General features: G+C 34.9%; 2 protein-coding genes across 2 annotated transcripts; one reads left to right on the forward strand and one right to left on the reverse strand.

The window, feature by feature from the left end:
• The first annotated feature begins 446 nt into the window (after positions 1 to 446).
• Positions 447 to 7,360, forward strand: LOC135694607 (syntaxin-18). Its single transcript, XM_065213425.2, has 11 exons — positions 447 to 729; positions 990 to 1,057; positions 1,699 to 1,808; positions 2,091 to 2,159; positions 3,174 to 3,240; positions 3,860 to 3,939; positions 4,238 to 4,296; positions 4,917 to 4,975; positions 5,333 to 5,402; positions 6,581 to 6,661; positions 7,209 to 7,360. Exons 1-11 carry the CDS (start codon positions 475 to 477, stop codon positions 7,302 to 7,304), a joined length of 1,014 nt encoding a protein of 337 aa, XP_065069497.2. The 5' UTR covers positions 447 to 474; the 3' UTR covers positions 7,305 to 7,360.
• Positions 7,230 to 16,087, reverse strand: LOC135694608 (exosome complex component RRP40). Its single transcript, XM_065213426.2, has 4 exons — positions 15,855 to 16,087; positions 12,329 to 12,478; positions 10,594 to 10,742; positions 7,230 to 7,886 (listed from the first exon to the last, which is right to left on the reverse strand). Exons 1-4 carry the CDS (start codon positions 16,047 to 16,049, stop codon positions 7,673 to 7,675), a joined length of 708 nt encoding a protein of 235 aa, XP_065069498.1. The 5' UTR covers positions 16,050 to 16,087; the 3' UTR covers positions 7,230 to 7,672.
• Positions 16,088 to 16,906: the final 819 nt, after the last annotated feature.

A 16,906-nucleotide genomic window follows, 5' to 3' on the forward strand; every position in this document is an offset into this window, starting at 1 on the left:
TTTTTAAATGGAATTTATTAAAAGTAACAAAATTACAATTAAAAAGTAAAACATCTTCAACGAATAAGTGAATTTAAGCTAGTTGCAAGGGTGTTGTGGCAAAATGTTTGCTCGCTTCGCTCGCAAGAGGCATTGTTTTTTCCATTTCCCCCCTCCCTCGGGCCTCCTAAACTTCCCGGCGGCACTAGATAGCAGACAGAAAGAAGTCATGTGCATAGCACACCACAACTTTTCTCTATTGATCAGTTTCCCTTGTCTGGCGTACAATATTTACAGATTTACTAACTGCTCATATTTTCGGCGTACCTAAACAAATGCCCCGGTGGACCTTTAATGAAGTTTAATTAGTGCCCTTTTTGTGTCTTGGACCCCTGCCCTCTGGAATTTCTGGTTGCGCGCCTGATTCTTACCCAATTTATCCGGACGGATCCTGTTCACAACGAAAACGAAAAAGAGACCAGTCTGACATGTGCAATGAGGTGGACTTGTGTGCTGACGATGCAGCAGCAGCAACAACAATACTTTCCAATTTTGCCTGCTTGTTCTTTACTTTTTCACAAGAGATCCATACTTCCCCATAAAATGGATATTTCAAAGACTTTTAAAGCTACTCTCAAGGCAGTACGAATGAGAAAGAAAAATATTAGTGAAGATAAAACTGAAAAACCTTTAACTGAACTCGGAAAGAAACAGCAAGACTCGGTTTTCAAACTTCGTTCCAAGGAAATCGTAAGTTTTGAAGTAACCTGCTCTATTCATCTTTTAGAGACATTGATTTGATAAGTTCCATTTGAAGTTTTCATTACAGTTTCAACAAACATGGGCAAGGTAAAAGTCCAAAAAGCTCGAAAGAGTCCAAAAAGCTCGAAAAAGTCCAAAAAATGGTATTATTATACCTCTGTCTGTGATGATAATGCTATTTTTATTTAGTTTGTAACCTATTTATTAATTATTAAATTGCAAGTTTGACTACCCTTATCATTTTTCAGGTGAAGAATATTACCAAATTGAAAGATGTCATATCTGCCAGTCGAAGTGATTATATAGGAGTCCACAGGTATTTAGAATTGTTTATGCAGCCCTTTACCCAAAAATATTTATTCATGGCCAAAACTGGGTTTGGATTTTGACCAGATTAGATGGATTCACATTTTTGGTTTAGATTCAAACTGACCTCTAGAATATTTTTTTCTTGTGAAATCATTTCAAAAGACTTCATCTCCCTTACTTGCTTTCTCAACTCACTTTCTCACTACAGAGATACTCGCTTTCTCAACTCTCCTTGAAGGTCCATCAAAGGTTCTTGGCCATTGGGAGCCTGGCGCTGTGATAAAATTTGAGATAGAAACAATATATTATTCCACATGGGTTAGAGCCAGGCTGGAAAGCTTGGAAACATTCTTGGAATTTGTTATGCTGTATCATATTTTCAAGACTGGAAAATACCAGAATGTTATTCTTGTCTAGTATAGACGGATTGAAAGTAATCTGAGAAAGGCAAACAAGTTGAATTGCAAGCAGAATTGATTGAGATGATGTAATTGGATAATTTCAAGTTCCTGGGAATATCAACGGGGCCTAACCCCTTTAATTGTAGAAAAAGTGGTAAACTCCTTTTTTCTTCTGTCTCAATGACAATACATTGTTAGAGAATGATTTGAAGTAAATTTAATCTGCCTTTTTATTTGACCTCCGTAGGTTTCTGCCTGGAAAATGTATGACAGAAGCAGAAAGAGACCAGATTGATAAGGATGTCCAAATATGCATGAAAACCTGCTCTTCATCAATCAGTTCTCTAAAGAAAGAACGTAATGATTTCTTAAGTACAGTTTTTTGTGTGATGAAATCTTTTTTGGAGACATCAGTCAAGAATGTACGGATAAACTTCTTTAAAATTTGTTGGGAAGTTTTACCAATCAATTTCAATTGACTTATTTATGTAACCCTTCTAGAGTCAGGTCTTTTTTATTAGGGTGTTGCTCCAGTGTGTACATGTTTCTATCTTGTTCTTGTTTATATTTTATTCAAAAGATCAACATTTGCATTTTCTGTGAATGTTTCATAAAAATGTTATCACTTCTATTCTGTAGTTGGAACAAACAACCAAGTATCTATTCACAGGAAAGCTGTGCTTCAGCTTTTAGAGGACTATTTGAAAGGTTGGTTGAAATGACGTAACCTGTCAGCTTCTCTTTGTAAAGTGAGCAAGCAGAATTGGTATCTTAAAAAATTAACATATTGTGTTGACAGTGGCAAAATGGCTGGGTGGTGTAAAGACCAGCCCTCTCCATAAAGATCTTAGCAGGTGCCTGGCTGATCGTTCGCCCCAAAGCAATGTTTTTATCCAGGCACATGTTCCATAACTTTTGTTTAAATCCCACAGAAATGTCAGTACTATTGATGTCAGTACTATTGATGTTACAGCTTTTCTGCTTGATTTTCAAGCTTTCTGGTACCAAAAGGAACTATATAACTCTTAACTATCAAGTGTTATAGACACCCACTAAAGAAACTTTGTTATTTTGATTCCAAAAGTAGGTTTAAAATGTTTTTAATCTAAAAAATTACTTCCTGTTATGACATCAGTGGTGATGCCGATTTAGAGTTGTTTGTTTCATCACATTTGATCAGCACAAACAGTTTCCCAATGTTTAAAATGCATATTTTGTCATGTGATTCCCTAAATGATGAATGCTGTACCATGCAATCAGATGCCTCAAGCTAAGAGGCGTCGAAGACTAGATTTATAATGTTGACAACTGTCCCTTTTAATCATTTAAAATAAAGTTTGTGGCACCAGTCTGAAAATGTCCATTCAAACTATTTTAAAAAGACTGGAGGGGCAATTGGAAGAGAGTGTATACCTGCCAAATATGAACAAAGTAGGGTTGCTAAGGGGTCAGCTCTTAATTTTTTTGCATCAATTCAAACAAAACTATTAACTAAGTTTAACACTCTTGGTAAAATTTGTAAACACTTGTCAAGAAGCCAAAGTCTTGAGCAGGTGTAACCATACTTCCAGGTTTTATAAAAACCAAATGTGTTTTCAGTTTCGTTTTTAAATAAGGATCTTTAAAGAGTAATTTTGGCCTTAGGGTTTATGAATTGATCATTTCAAATTCATGATTTTGCTTCGTTTTTCATTAATATGATTGATTATTTTTTTGGTTTAGCGGTTTGCAAGTTGTATGCCCAGCAAAGAGCCATACGTGTGAAGAAAGCTGTTGACCGAAAAAGAATGTATGAATTCTAAATTTCAGTAGAATTCAAATATAATGCTTTTATTTATCGATATGAGTGCTTTTTTATTTGAATTAACAATGATCCCTTGTAAGGCTCTTTTGAAACCCACAGAGCAATATTTTTTTGTTAAAATTTATTGTTACACTAAATTCTTTTTACAAATTTATCTTTTTGTTATGATTAATTATTAGATTCGATTTAAAATGATTCAGAAAAACATTTTGCTTTTGGTAGAAAGAGTATCTATTTTTTAAATTTTTTACTTTTATATTTTGTAAATTTATTACATTATGTGTATCTATGTAGGGTTTAATCCTAAACCTTCACCTGAACCCAACCCTGATTCCAAAACCTTAATACCACTATCAGCTAAGTATGAAGCTGCCTTGTTTTGCATCATAATTCATCCCAATAAAGTATTAGGACAAGTGAAGAATTGAAATGATATGTTTCCCTTTATGCGTAGCATTCGGTTTCTGTTTTAAAGACAAAAACATAAATTTGATTGTTATGATCTTGAGATCTTTGACCTTTCAAATATCAAGTAGCTCCTTATCATAGCTTTTTGAGGAAACTTAGAATTAGATATATTTTGTCTCTTAAATATATGTTTTAGGTCTCGACTGAACACTGTACAAAACAAAGAAAACATTTTGGTAAAGAAGCCTAATCTGAAAAGCCCCAAAAATATTGTTGGTATGCATAACATTTACACTGCATTGTTATACTACCTTATTTGCTTTGGGTTTGATAGATCCAGCTCAATGCAGGTAACTTTGCAGCTGTGAAGTTTTTTGCTAAGTTCTTTTAATTTACTATTGATCAGTTACACTTAAAAACTATAGAAATGTTTACTCACCTTCTCACCTTCTTAAATTTAAAAGAAGGCGTGAAGTTTGTTTCAACTGCTAGTTTAGATATTTCATCAAAATGAGTGTAAATTTTTTACAGGTCTTTCGGGCAAATTTGAGCAGTGTTGATTTTTCCTTTTTAGAAATTGAAGAGCCTAAACCAAAAATAGAGGAGCTCTTGTCTAAAGAAGAGGTTCAGATGGTACCTGCACTTTTCTTTTTAATTTTTGCATCCAATAAAAAGAGCACCATTTTTTCAAAAATGTTGCAAAATCCTTGCTAGAATTCATGTTATTGCTGTTGGATGATTTCTCTAAGTTCAAATTCCAACAATTAAACAAATCGATTAAAGATCCATCACCTGGGGGTTCTTCGCAACATGAAACATTGCAAACTTAGAAGGGGGAAATAGTATGAACCAAAGAGCTGATCCAAATGTAATATATATAACATAACAAATGTAAAAAGTTTATAATAGTTTCAATTTTTGATGGAAATATAGGATTCTGATGGTTGGGGCAAGGAAGGTTAAATTTCTGGTTAACTCTAAATATAAGTGAGAGTAGAAATATTTTCTTATAGAAGAGAAAGAACAGTAGACCCAAAAAACGTGAATTGTCCTTCTTTAAAAGAAAGAAGGGAATATTGCTTCTTTCTCCAAAGGAACACAGGAATAAATACTACTTTTTCTTGAGAGACCACCGGTTTGTTGAAGAATTTAGACGTAAAGTAAGTAAGACAGTTCTAATTTGTTTATATAATTACTTCTTTAAAATTACATGAAGTATTAACAAACTTTTTAAATGTTTTTGCTTGTTTTAGTTTGAAGATGAAAACATGAAACTACTCAATGAACTAAGTGGCTTGGTAGATGAAGTGAAGTATGTATTAAGAGTTTGTAAACCCACTACAATACAGTATCAATATGTTGAAGAAAGTATGGTGTGGCAGATGTTTTTTATGTGCTAGGATATCTATAAAGTCCATCAAAGTATTGTTGATTAAAATTAAGGTCACAAATCACTATTTTTGTCTTGCATTGCTATTTTTGTCATTTTATTTTGAAGAAAAAATTTTGATACAGATTTAGTTTTATTCAAAAACCTATTCCTGGCATTTAAACAATTTTTCAAATTTGAAAAACTACTTAGCAAAACTTTTGCCAATAGTATCTTCCTAACAGATTTTAGTGATTCTTGCTAACATTATTTCATCAAGTTTTATTGATTCTATTCTAGACAAATCGAAGGAAAAGTGATTGAGATATCACAACTTCAAGAAATATTTTCAGAAAAAGTTCTTGATCAGGTAAGAAAAATTGTCTAGCTTTTGAAGTTTTCTAAAATTTTTGTTTATTTTTGCTTATTTTATATCTGTGTGTGTGTGATCTAAAAGGCATTTAGTCATGGTAAAAAGGCTTATTGCTAGGAACATAAATATTCCAGGAATCAACGCTAATAATGTCAGTCCTCACAGCTAGAGCCAAAATTGAAAACGGAAATTATTGCCAAGTGCCTGCATTACCTCTACCAGGCATGCTGGAGCCAGGGGCTGGGGCCATGGCCCCCTACATTTTTGCTGAAGTTTTATATTAAGGCAGTGGCATCAAAGATGATGGTGGCAAACTACCATAAAATTTTGCCAACTTGTCTAGAGACCCCCCCCCCCCCCCACTCCAAAATGTGCTCCTGTGTCCCCTGCTATACTCAAGAATGGTGGTAAAAGTTGTAAAGTACATGATCAGTGACCTAGTATTGGAAATACCTACATGTATTAAAAGAGAAACGTTTTCAGGCATTGTGCAAACCTGTGTTCTTCCAAACATACACTTGAGTCATCTTCTAGGCAATTTTCTGAAATATAAAAACCATTTCTCTCATGGTGAGTTCCTAGCTTGTTGTACTGCATTGATGAAGAAAAATTGGAAAATATGGAAAAGCTAAAAATTACAAAAAGGTCTTGACTGCACAAAATATTTGCTGAATGCAAGGAGAAGAAAACTGATCAGCTTCTTCCTAATTAGCCAGTTTGATTTTTTTGAAAACAAAAAAGCATTCGCCAAGAAAAGTGATGTGGGTCCAAATCTCTTCTCAAAGAAACTTTTTTCCCAGGCTCTAATCACATTAGATCTACGTTCATTCCTTTTTTGTTTCTCTAAGTACTTATTCATTCATTTTTTACTGCCAGTGAAAAACTTATTTTGTTTAGGATCTATGCAACGAATGCATAGTAACTTATACGAAAATTTGTTTCTCTCTTGATGGCCGTTGTTTATATTTTGTCGTTGACAAAATCTTTCTTGTAAAAGAAGTAAAAGGCAACTTCCACGTGATCAGTTGTCATATTTTATTCCGACTTGATGCTTTCAAATTACTCCTAAAATGCATTTAAAAACATGTTAATTAGTGTGAATTATCGCCCCTTTTCCTGTATTCCACTCGTTTTTGCTCTCCTAATCATTGTTTAAACATCAGCCATTATTTTAGGCATCACAAATCGACAAGGTGCACGAGACAACTGTATCAACAACTGAAAACGTCAAAGACGGCAATGAAAATATTCGAGAGGTATGGAAATTATCATTGAAGTGGATGTTCACTATAACGTACAAATAACTCGTGGAAACAAACCTTCTTGATTGCCTTAATAAAGATACCAATCCAAGCAAATCGAAACTTTATTTACCCCATCCATTCCGAATTATGTAAACCCCTCCTTTGATTCCTTTGACTTCTTGCAACTTGCAACAATGTTGGTTCCAGGTACCAATTAATCTTGCAACTATCCTCGTGATATGCAAAAACTGTGTGATTCAACGAATCGCCCAGGTGAAGCACATTAAAGGCGCTGGCGCAACTGGCATGCTTTGCGGTAGCTGTCTTTTTATGTGAGAAGAAATGGGTCGTTTTTTGTTGTAGTTTTCTAAATTTTTTAGGCCGATCCAAGACACTTAGGCCGAATATTAAAGCAGCGCGTGTCTATAAACTATATTTGTATTTTCATGCAGGAAGATATTAGTCCCGTTTAGAAAATAAATTCGCAAGGCGTTTGTTGTGCAGGAGCCTTTAACTACTATTTGTACCTACTGCTAGAAAGGATTTTTCTTTTTCACAGGCAATCAAAAACAGTGCAACGTTTAGAGTTTGGATTCTGTTTTTTCTGGTTATGTGTACATTTTCACTTTTATTCCTTGATTGGTATAATCAGTGAAATGATATAATTCTTGTATATATTTATATTTACAAAAAATCACCACTTCCAAACAAGGGCTATTTGTCGCTCCAACTCTACAATCTAGTATTTTTCTTCTTCGGTTTTGTTCAAGTGTTTCACAGACACATAGATCCTTGGCAGATTGACTCTTGAGCAGGCCAATATTGACTTTCAAATAGGCCAAGCTCCGAATGACGATTTGACATTTCCGAAGTCATTGCCTGTGCTCCATTGCAGGCATCATCATACAACCCTTTTTATTGTGCGTGTTGTTGCATGAAGAAACTTTGAGGAGACATTAGTAGTGTGTCGTGACGTCTTCCCCTCGTATAACAGGGCACAGGGATCCAATGGCAGCAGTCGTATCAAGACTTTCGCAGTTCATTCACAATCTTATCGACCATTGTCTTTATTTCTTTATCACCAAGAAACTCTGAGTTTGTTATTGCATTTGCCACAGCGATTGTGTTCAGTATTCCTTTTGAATTGATCCAAATTCGTCCATTGAGACCAACAGTGACTTCAAAAGGAAAATGCCTTCCTAGCAAAGCGAGGACTATGTGGTCTGGTCGAAGTAACCTACAAAAAAATCCATCGGAAATCAATTATCAAATTCGAAAAGATTTCAGGAATATGTTTTATAATCAAAGCTAATTTTTGTGGGGAAGATTCAAATTTTTTTACCCGCTTGTTTCACAAAATTTGTTTAAACTTATTGCATTCAGTTTTTGACACTAAAAAAATAGCTTTACCTCTTTTTACTCTCGCGATAAAAAACAAATATAGGTAAAAAATTATGTACCGTAAAAGGGCCGGCAAAACCATTGATTTGGGCACTGAATTTAGATAAATGAATATTTTGCAAAGTTAAGTTATATCTAACAGCACTTTCTTATGTGTTTTACAAGACCGGTAACACAGTCTGTAATATGGTTTGGTGATGGATTGCCTTATTCACAACCACAAACCACGGATACGAAGAAAATTGGTAAGAATTTCGCCAAGGTACCAATACAGTTGCCTTCTTTCACAGCCGACATCCAGTTTTGGTTGCCAACGTTTTATATGTAAAAATAAGAGCAACACAGACGTTGGGCTATTTACATTCCGAAATAGGAAAGGTATGAAAATTTCCCGGATATAATTAATCACCATACTGTACCAGGTCGTGAAGCAAGAACAATGAAAGCATTGAGGTTCAAAATCATACTGCGGCTTGTTCGCATAATCCAGGAAGCACACCGACGAGTTGGTCAATATTGTTTTAAGCAGTGACTTTTTATAAAGTAATGTTTTCCAGAAAACCTTTCGTTTCCATGTTTTATCAGTTTCATTTGGTTGAAGCTGCTGTCTATCTAAATGAGTAAGGAAGCACTGGTCTTAGAATATAGCCAAAAAGCTTTTTGCCTTATTTTGGAAAGACTTTTCCCATGCTACCATGGGTTTAGTATTTCAACACTCTCTTAACTCATTATTTTTATGTCAGCAATTCGTTAGGCAAGTTTGACCAGGAAATTCAAACCTAACATTGACACTGTGAAAGAGGAAGATGGAACCATTATATGTGAGAGTGAAGAAGTAAAAAAAGGTGGCATGAATACTGCACCAATCTATATAAGAAAAATGGCAACGTTATTGACCCATCACTTACAACCACTGCTGACCAAAAAGGAGAACCACCTCCGTTGTACTCAGAAGTTGAAAAGGCAATCAAGGAACTTAAGAATGGTAAAAGTCCTGGTATTGATGATATAGTGTCGGAATTACTGTGATGATGTTGTCTTAATAGCTGGTAGCATGGCAGAATTACAAGACCTAGTTAACAGAGTTAAAGACGCAAGCTTGGAATTTGGACTTGCACTAAACGCAAGTAAAACAAAAGTTTTGAAAATAATCAAGAATAACCAGAATGAAAATGAAGCAGAGCATATAATAGTCAATGGAAATGAGAGAATCGAAAATGTAAAAGAAATTATCTATCTCGGAACACTGATTACTGATAATTATGATGACAAGAAAGAAGTTCACAGAAGATTATGTATAGCAAGAAATGCAATGGTTTCACTAACGAACATATGGAAGTATAACAATTGCTACAAAGAAAAGGCTGCTACACCCATTGGTTTTTAGTATAGCGAGTTATGGCTCAGAATGCTGGGTGCTGAAACAGTCAGACAAAAAGAAGATAGAAGCTTTTGAGCTATGGTGTTGCCGACGCCTAATGCGCGTCAGTTGGACTGAAAAGAAAACTAATGAATGGGTACTGGAAAAGATGACTGTAAACGAGCGGCTACTAACAACACTAAACGGAAGAAAAATGTCTTTTATAGGTCACATACTTAGGGCGAATGATATAACAACATATTTATTTATGGGAATGGTTTATGAAAAGAGAGGAAGAGGAAGGCCAAAAGTTAGACACAGCGACAATGTCAAATAAATTGCAGATGGAGGAAGTATTGTAGAGATATTTCGAATGGCACAGGACAGAAGAAAAAGGAGAGCCACGGTGGTTTATTTTGAACTCTCCGTCACTTGATGACGAATTCGTTAAGCAAGAACTAAAATCAAATTGCTCTTACTGTGGAACCTTTTGAGATGTTGTCTTGTAAGTGTTTTCCCTTTTGCAAACCATGTAAAAACATAATCATTACTTTGCAAAAAATAAGATGGATGTCCTTTGCTTGCATCATGCCCTGCTTAAATGCTGTTTTGAAGTCACATTGGCATCCATTTTTATATCTACAAACGCTTGGTTTTACTGCTGTGCAATGAACATCGACTTTTGACAAAATCTGTAAATTAATCAACTTTGTGGATATTTTTTGAAAACCTTGAAATATTATTTAATATTCTATTGAAGTACAGTACACCACAGTCCAACCATTTCACCCCAAAGTTTTTGCTAAGTGACCAATAAGTGTTTAATTCGTGACTGAAAACATGGCAATAGCTAGCCCAGTTAGCAAAGTTAATTTGACTAACAGGACATCATATATTAAAGGCCGTCCATGTTGATCTGATTTTGGCACACAGGTCTTTTCCAATGTATTGGCAAGGGTCTTTCTGATAAAGGCAATTTTTTAGATTTATGCGAAAGAAATCGCCTTATTGAAATCCAGCTTAAGTTTCCAACGTTTCTAAAAAAAGGATTCCGTTGGCAGTTTTTTCTATCATAAATACAAAATTTTCTTCCCAAGGGCAAGAATTATACCGACTGATTTTGCTGATAGCCATTAGTTTTCAACTTTTTTTTAAAATAGCACATTGAAAATTTCTGACATACTTCCTCGCCAGTCTGAGTGATACTTTTATCAAGAAGCCTCCATTCAATTGTCCCAGGCCATTGCTTTTTCCTGTTGTATCCATACAAGTAAGTTCAGGCTCCATATCTTTATTAACCATTGACAGTCTTGCATACACAAGGTCCCCAATCTAAAAGATTAGAAAACAGCTAACAATTAACAATTCTTTCAAACTGAAATGGTTATGCAAAGTAACTTTTTATTTAAGTATCATCTTATGTTCAGTAACACATGGCACAACGTTTGCTGTGAAAGGTCGAATTCCTTTTTTTATTTTACCTTAACCAAATGTTCAGAGTTCAGAAAACGCCTCAGCATTCACCCAGACGAAAATTTGCCCTTCCTCAACCTTTGTATATCATTTAATTTAAAGTTTTTCAGAACTGCATTCTAAGAAGAAACATCTATGGTTTGGTCTTTACGCTATTAAAAATGGCTTTGAAAAAAACAAATACGTTAAACAATACTTTAGCTCTTTGTCTGAAAATCGTCAGAGTATAAAACACCAGAACAGTGGTTGAAAATTTTAAGTTAGGAATTATAGAAACCCAGTTGTGGATAAAATAAGCCAGTCAGTTCCGATTGCCAATAGAGAATATTACAAATGGAGTCAAAGGGTGAAAACAAACTTTTTGCTACACATAAACTCTTCACATTTTTATAAAGGTATTATTCTGCTCTTCAAATATGTTTTTAAAATGATGTATTGCCTTTTCATGCCCTACTTCAAATGTCAACCAGGGTTTGACTTGCCAGCTGGGCAACTGAGCTGCAGCTCAAAGGGCCCTCTTTCTTTAGGAAATTTACAGGGCCAATTTTCCCTTTCTTGTGAACAGGTCACAATATCAAGATCACAATACCAAAAATTCTTTAGGCGATTGAAGAGACGACACTGAAGAAAGCTATGAAAGATATAGTGGGAAGGAAAACACTTAAAGTGGGAAGCAAAATAAAAATAGTCTTGAGTAATGAGGAAATTGACATTGTTCTTCCTGTGGTTAAATTTTGGTGTGAAAATAGTGTATGACGTGAAAATAGTGTATGACGTGAAAGTAGTGTATGATTCCTGGGACTTAAAGTTATTGTCGACCTTCTCCTAAAGTTTGTAATGTAACCTTATCCTAATTGGTACTTTTCAAAATGTTCTGAATCCGGTTTGACAACTAATTTCTCCAGATTCTCTTTTGGAAAAGTTTAAATGATCTCAATATATCTTGACATTTCTGAATAATTTAATCATTGAAAGCTTTGTCTTCAATAGAGTGTCTTGTCCAATTGCTTCTATGACCTACTCGATTACAAGAAAATGCATGTTATGCATCCTAAAGCAAAATCAATAGAATAGAAATGTTTCATGGTGTTGGGAGAGTAAGGCAGTAATCCTTTGTCTCTAAGCATTAAATAGGGAAGGAGAAACTTTTGGGGTAATTGTTTTCTGGAATAAATAACCAAGTGTTTATATGTGAACATTAAACAAATGCAAACTTTTCGGAGGTGCAGGGCTCCTTTCAGATGCTTGACCCTGCCTGAATTCAAATTTTATAAATATGAGCCTTCTACTTTTTATCTTACTTGTATCAAGGGGATAAGGGGATGGGGGGCTGAATGACCACAAGTGCAGTCCTCAGTGTATTTACATTAAGATTGATTTGCTTATGCATAGTTTAGCCAGTTTTGAAAGATTGTAGTTAAGATAAGCAAAACAAATTGGTATACTTGTAGGTTAGGCTTGTTCCGTTTGGTGGCTCCTTCAAAGGAGAGGTTGCCAAGTCCTGCTGTGCAGCTGGACCCAATATCCACTTTGTAGCTTTCCTTTCCTGTTTTTGTTATTATTCCAACCACCTTGTCATTTCGGGCAGGAACATACTGAAAATAAATCTGAGCATCAGAAAAATTCAATACTGTTTGATTTTTAGGGGAATAAGTTTGATGCTTGAGAAATAAAGTACAGGCCACAGGTTAAGGCTAAAAGTGGTTGATGAAGCAAGTCACAATTTATCTACTCCTGAAACAGTCTTTATGGAAATTGGAAACCTCAATGTAAAAGATATAAAATATGTCATGAAAGTACCACTCACTAATTGAACTGTCTAAAATCTGGCTGGAACCAACACAAACACAGTCAACTTGTGTACATTATAGTATAGTCAAGTATGTATGTGCATTGCTGCTAGCAGCTAATATCATTTGAAAAATGCCTGTGCTCGCAGGTTTCAGCTAACAGGGTGCTGTTGGTTGCGTCATATGTTTTCCAATCTGGCAGTATATTTTTCATGACGTGTTTATGCCAGTAATGAATAAAATAAAGAGCTTAATGATCCAATTTTTTTAACAAAGCAAAGACAGGGAATGGCCAAGGTTGGAAAACATTATTTAGGCTACCTGTGGCTGAAGCAAAAGCACTCTTTAAGCTGTAACCTGCGAGCAGAGTCATTTAAGCTGCAAGCATATGAAAGGTTTCCAGCCAAGCAAATGGCACTGATTCAAACCTGGACTGCAGAGTATGGCAGTTTCAAACAAGATTTTGAGTGTGTACCAGCAAAATTTCCAGTGTGAAGTGTGATTTTGAGAAAACTTTATTCTTAATTTGCCCTAAGCAAAAGAACACATCCATGTCACACCCATACCTCAAAATGTCACGCACTTTACCAAATGCAGGAACATTTTAGAAAAATACCTCATGTATGGACTCACCAAACTCTGCACTTGCAGCCTGGATTCAAATGACTGCTCCTTGTGGAACATTTTTTGGCTTATTGGAATTTGCACAAATTTTCACTTCATGTGAAAATGCAAAATTTTGCAAAATAAAAGTTTTGAAGTGGTATTTTGTAAAATTGAAGAACTGATTTAAGAACTTTATTTACCCTTATCAATGACTGAAAACAAGCAATTCACATCCAGGGCAGTTCTGTTCATGCAAAAAGCCTAGTTCCTGCCCCATTTAGCGTTTGACAACTCATTGAAACATTCTGAAAATGGCCCAAAAACCAACCCACAGCAAAGTCCTGAAAGGCCTAATAGTGAATTGCTCATGCCAGCTAAAGAAGAGGGGTGACATCAAAGATTTTCACAAAGTACATAATATTTTTGTATTTTGCAAAAACTCAACCAACCTTTTCTGAACATTAGTTTCAAGTAATTGTATAGAAAGGCTAAATGGACTGTATCTAGAATCATGTCAATCGTGTCTATTAAAAAGACTTTTTCTTGACACATTTTATGAAACTTAATGGACCTCTTCTTCATACTCAGTCTCTGTCTTTTGATGCACCCGATCGCACGCCCACGCAATGGCACACGAATGGCACCAATCATGCAAGCAATTGATTGCACACATGAGAAGTGCATTTGATCATTGTTTTTGAACTTCATAAAATTATTTTCTACAAGGAAAAATTGTAAGTTTTGATTTTCATAAGCTGAGCAACATTGGTTAATACTTTTAATTGTGCCTATTTTGTGATGTGTGGATCAAGTTAAATATGCTAATCGCTTTGCTTTGTTCAAATTTCCCCAGAAACAGGTTGGTCATCAGGTAGATTACAAAACATCTGCTTTCTTGTTTTCACCATGATTAGGGTAAATATCGATTAAATTGCTCAAAGGAAGATGGGTTTTTTGTCAATGATGCAGCAGGGGACAAATAGACCCACAAAAAGAAGGTTCTTTGACAATCAAGGTTATTATAGATAACAAAAATCAATCAAATAAATATAGTTGTCCTGTAGCATAGAATGTTCTCAGAACATACGCAGCAGAAACGCTCAAGCGCTTAGGCTCTCTGTAAATCGAAATATTGGCTTCACAGACTATTTAGATATAACTATGCTGCATGTCAGCAAAAGATTTTCCGAAAAAACATTGTCATGTCAGAAAATTCTTAAATTTCAGCTGTGGGTAAAAAGAAGAAGTAAATGAACTTTGACATAAATTGTTTGGACTAAAATACTTTCTGTTTCTTCCAGAGACAATTCACTTTTGAAAAAAAAATACTAGATTTCCACAATAACAAAATGATTTCCTAGGATTTACCAATTACTACCATTGACTGTTTTGCTACTCGGAATTTGTCACTTCAAATCTAAATCTTCAAGGGCCAAATTTGGTTATTGGAATCGGCCTATTTTCCAGATTTGAAAATTTATGCAGTTACGTTGCATAAGGTAAAACATTTGGAATCGAGAACACAGATGTTTATCAATACGATCGCTTTTCACCAGTAGATATTAATTTTAAGAACAAGATTTTATCACAAATTTTGATCCAAAGAATGCAATTTCCATTGAACTTTGGAACTGTGACAAAACGATTTTCTGCTGAACTTATAAAAATAAGAGCATTTTGAGCATTCTTTCCAATGCCTTTCCGTATATTCACTTGATTAGAAATTATTTCTCAGACAAAGCTGGATGAGTTTTTGAAAAATACAGAAAGCCCTACCCATTTTTTCAGTTTGCAAAAATTCTTTAATTTAGTCTAGTTTTTTTATTTCCTACTCAATTAACACAATTTTAGATACAATCTAAAGCCTTTTCGTACATTTACTCAAACAAGAACAAATATTTGGACAAGGTTTTTGCAAAATACAAAAAAAACTCTAGCTACTATGTATTTTGCAAAAATCTTTGATGTCACCCCCACCATTTTTCACAACATGCGGTTTCACCGGGAAAGGTAACAGGAAAGTGGGCCTTGTGGATAAAGACATAAATTACCCAGAATGGCAGATATTTACCAATTAGCAAGAACTGGGATGATTACTGTTCTCATCTTCAGCTGGCATGAGCAATTCACAATTAGGCAGTTCAGGACTTTGGTGTGAGTTGGTTTTTGGGCCATTTTCAAAATTTGTCATGAGTTGTCAAACGCTAAATGGGGTAGGACAGGAACTTGGCTTTTAGCATGATGAACAGAACCACCCTAAATGTGAATTGATTGTTTTCAGTAGTTGATTAGGGTAAATAAAGTTTCTTAAATCAGTTTTTGCATTTTACAAAATACCACCTCGAAACTTGCATTTTGCGAAATTTCGCATGAAGCAAAAATTTTCGCAAATAACATAAACATTAAGCCACATTTTTCAAGAAACTTAAAAAACAATTTTGCAGAATACGTGACTACCTAAACACAAAAATAAATTTTTCGGTAGAGTTATTCAATCTTTTTCTTTGAAGGCCGTTCAACTTTAGTCTTTAAGAGAATTGCTTATTTGACAGCATGAGCATGTGCCGATACCTACCCTGCGTTGATTGCTGTCAATCCACAAAATATTGGGCTCTTTCGTCCGCAGTACCCCAGCTTTCGACGACATGATCTTGCCAGATTCTTCCCGTATCCCTGGACCAAACCTGAATGCTTCTTTGTCATCTGAAGTTGCCTCTAATTCGTAGATAACGTCTCCTGGAAGAACAACTGTGTTCACTTTCTCCTCCATGTTTTTTATTCACACCATGCATGATGAGAATCCAAAACGAGGCAGATAAAGCCTCAGTTCATCTTGCTGTCTGGCGCTGGCGGGAAATGCATCGTTGCCTTGTCCCAGAGTGATCGGCGTCATTTTGATTTGAATTCGGCTTAAACAAACACGGTGATCCTTTTCCTTGGTTTAAAACTGGTGTGATTAAAAGTAAAGAGATGGCTGTACAAATGATACGATACAAGTTGTACACATCCTTCTCCTTAAGTTGGCAAAGTTTATAAAAGAATATATTTTGACTGAACAAATCCAAAATGTTTCTAAATTTTCTTTAAGAAGATAAACTAGGCAAATATACTTTCACTTTCAATGAGCAAATAAGTATTTTGATAAACAAAATATATTTATTTTAGAGAAAATCGATCCTCTGTATCATTTCAAATGTCTATTTCTCAATTACTTCAAAAGAAAATTTCGATCAGTAGTTCGAAATTTTGATCGTGACCAGTGTTCATGTTTCTATCGACAATTTTGCCTTTCATTTAACAATTTTGACAGATTCTACTGGTGAACTTTTCTGTTCCTAAACGATTATTTTGTGCCATCGTGATTATCAAAATGAATTATAAGAGCTAGCCAGAATAATGGGAGCTTGTTAGTTTGACGAATGGATCGTTTCCAAACCTTCAGTTATCCTATACAGAGGGAAACTGTTATCAATTTTTAATTGCCAACTGTTTCAATCTTGGATATGCAGCAAATTCATTATGAATGGCTTTGAAAAAAGCAAACATCATGCGAAAGCTTTTCGTATGACACTCTTCAGAGTACAAAGCGTCAGAACATAGATCGAAAACTCTACACTAGGAAATATA

Source organism: Rhopilema esculentum, chromosome 8 (genome assembly GCF_057945365.1).
Source record: "Rhopilema esculentum isolate cy_ngs chromosome 8, ASM5794536v1, whole genome shotgun sequence".
NCBI classification, from domain to species: Eukaryota; Metazoa; Cnidaria; class Scyphozoa; order Rhizostomeae; family Rhizostomatidae; genus Rhopilema; species Rhopilema esculentum.